This window comes from Lolium rigidum, chromosome 6 (genome assembly GCF_022539505.1).
Source record: "Lolium rigidum isolate FL_2022 chromosome 6, APGP_CSIRO_Lrig_0.1, whole genome shotgun sequence".
In the NCBI taxonomy this organism is placed as follows: domain Eukaryota; kingdom Viridiplantae; phylum Streptophyta; class Magnoliopsida; order Poales; family Poaceae; genus Lolium; species Lolium rigidum.
The window spans coordinates 277,386,830-277,389,514 of NC_061513.1; the positions used below are offsets into that span (position 1 = coordinate 277,386,830).

At 43.1% G+C, this 2,685-nt stretch overlaps 1 protein-coding gene across 1 annotated transcript; it reads left to right on the top strand.

Moving 5' to 3' along the window:
* Positions 1–274: 274 nt before the first annotated feature.
* Positions 275–2,384, top strand: LOC124665287 (uncharacterized protein At2g38710-like). The gene is made up of 5 exons (XM_047202710.1): positions 275–440; positions 867–986; positions 1,144–1,258; positions 1,343–1,436; positions 1,920–2,384. Exons 1-5 carry the CDS (start codon positions 337–339, stop codon positions 2,120–2,122), a joined length of 636 nt encoding a protein of 211 aa, XP_047058666.1. The 5' UTR covers positions 275–336; the 3' UTR covers positions 2,123–2,384.
* The last annotated feature ends 301 nt before the right edge of the window (positions 2,385–2,685 follow it).

Consider the following 2,685-nt stretch of genomic DNA (forward strand, 5'->3'; position numbering starts at 1 on the left):
GAACAGTTCAGTTCTTCAGGCGAAACTGCAAAAAAGCATAGGTGATTACCCATTGTGCCCCTGCTATCGACCGCTTAAATCTGCAGCATCAAACGTAAATACCACTAAACATCGAGGGGCAAAACTGACTATTCCCTCGAAAAGGAAAACCCACGGAGACGCAGCCCTCCTCTTCTCTACTTGACTTGGAATCGAGCGACACGAAAAAAACGCACCGCTCGCTTCCTCCTCTCTCCAACCTCCCCCGCCACCGCACCGTCTCGCACCCGCAGCGGCGGCCGCCTCCCCTTCTCGCTCGGGTGACGACGGGCGAGGTCGCGGCGGCGGCGATCGACGATGGTGGTGGCCACGGAGGAAATGGCGGTCTACTGCTTCGACACCCTCGTCGCACACTACAGCGGCGAGCAGCCGCCGCCGCCTGCCTTCGAGGAGGGCGTCCAGTAAGCATCCTCCTTCTCCCGCTCGCGATCGGCTTCTTCTCTCCACGCCAGAGAGGATGGGCGTTTAAGGAGATTTCGTCATGGTTTCCGGTCAATTCCGCCGTAGATTTGGGGAAAGAGCGTGCCTTTACGGCGGCTAAGAGTGGATTTGGGTTTATTCCCTTTGATTTACCATCTGTGTGGGCTAATCGTAGTTGCAGAGATTATATTAAAGATAAAAGATAAATTCTTTTAAGAAGAATTATTGTTTGGCCTTAGTTAGGACTAAGGGGACTAGGATGTTTTTGCTTGTTTGGCTTTCCAGTTTTTCATACTAGATAGGGATGTTTAGATTCTAGACTGTAGTTTCTGAAAATTGCTCTAGTGCTGTTGCAGTTGTAACACATACAATGTATGAACTCACTGGGTCAATTTCTGTAACTTCAGCCCACTGTTTGTCACCTGGAAGAAGGCTACCAATGGTTCCGAACCACGGTTAAGGGGATGCATTGGAACCTTGGAGCCCCGCCAGATTGTAAGCGGCTTTAAGGATTATGCACTGACCAGGTAAATTTTGTGTGTACTTTGGATTTCCCCAATTCTGTGCATCCAAACAGGGCATACATGTGCTCTGTATCAGCATTGCCAAAAGATTTTCTTGTGCAGCACCTGGCAGAATCTCATAATCTGTATTGATTGGATTATAATGACCTCTTGCTTGTAGTGCCCTGAGAGATCGGCGCTTTTCTCCTATACAGTCGAAAGAGCTGCCATATTTGGAGTGCACAGTTTCTATATTGACTGAATATGAAACTGCACAAAACTACCTTGACTGGGAGGTTTGCTCCTGCATCTCTTCATTTCATTGATATCTATGGTTACAACCATCAAATTTATTTTATTATATTTATATGGTACTGCAGGTAGGAAAGCATGGGTTGATTATTGAATTCACTGATCCAGACTACAATGTGAGACGCAGTGCAACTTATTTACCTGAGGTTGCTGCACATGAAGGTGAGTTCTTCAGTTATTAAAACTGCTACATGTAACATAGAATCAATCAAAACCCCTTAAAAGATTCTAATGCCTTACAGTGGCATGAGTTTGTTGAGGAATTTGGTTCTATCTACCAAGGTTTTTTAGATCTGTGAATCGCTATATCGTCATCCAATTGTCTAGCAAAATATACCACCCAGCCTATACCCATATTAGGTATCAAGAATTGCATGAATAATGTGGTACGAATGTAAGCAGAACCTCAAGTTCTGCATATATTAACTTTATAGGATCACAATATTGCTACTCCCTCCAATCCATAGTGTCACTAATTTTGTACAACTTTGTACTAAATCAGCGACACTTATATGGATTGGATGGAGTATATCATATGGCTGAATAATTGAAATTTAACAACATGAATAAACAAACCAAAAGCTTTTAATTAGTACATTCCCATTTCAATTGGGTATTTGTAACATAGGCCTGATCATCTGGCAGGTTGGACAATACTAGAGACTATTGACTCCCTCATGAGGAAGGCAGGCTACAATGGAGCCATCACTGAGTCTTTGAGGAACAAAATCCGCGTCACCCGCTACCAGAGCACCCTCTACACCATGCACTACGGTGAATATGCTGCATATGTCAAGAAGAACAGAGGTGAAATTAATGAGGCACCTGTAGCTAATGGCTCCAAATAAAGCCAATGATTTAGTATCCTTATTGCAGCATATCATATGAAACTATTTATGATTTGTCTCAGAAGTATTTGGGGGTAAGAACTTGTTTGAAATTTCGACCCCCAATCATTGATGTGCCATCATTTCATTCATTCCATGGAATGTGGGGTGCCATGTCAACAGTACCCATAAACTATGTCATTCTGGAATAAATGATGATGGCCATGTATCTGTAAACTTATGCACTATAATTAAAAAATAATTTGAGTATTTCAGTTGGTCATTCTCGGTTGTGATCCCAGCTATGCAGTATTAAACCCTTCGTTACTTGAGATTTGTTACTGAATGCTTCTCAAATACTCAAGTATTTGCAATATTGGCACTTAACATGGTGGATGAACTTACAATCTGATCATTGTTGCGAGTTTACTTGGTAGCATGGCAGTGCCCTTCTGTTCCTTCCCACTCTAGACAGCTGGATGCAGGCACCTCACACAAAGAGCAATAACACTGCATTGCGCATAATAGCCAATTATTAGTACTCGAGACGACTTCTTTTTATCATGCTTGCAAGAAGATTAGGA

Coding starts and splice junctions, on each gene's coding strand:
- LOC124665287 (XM_047202710.1), top strand. CDS start 337: ATGGTGGTGGCCACGGAGGAAATGGCGGTCTACTGCTTCGACACCCTC. Junction 441..866: donor GCCTTCGAGGAGGGCGTCCA/GTAAGCATCCTC, acceptor CTGTAACTTCAG/CCCACTGTTTGTCACCTGGA. Junction 1,437..1,919: donor TGAGGTTGCTGCACATGAAG/GTGAGTTCTTCA, acceptor ATCATCTGGCAG/GTTGGACAATACTAGAGACT.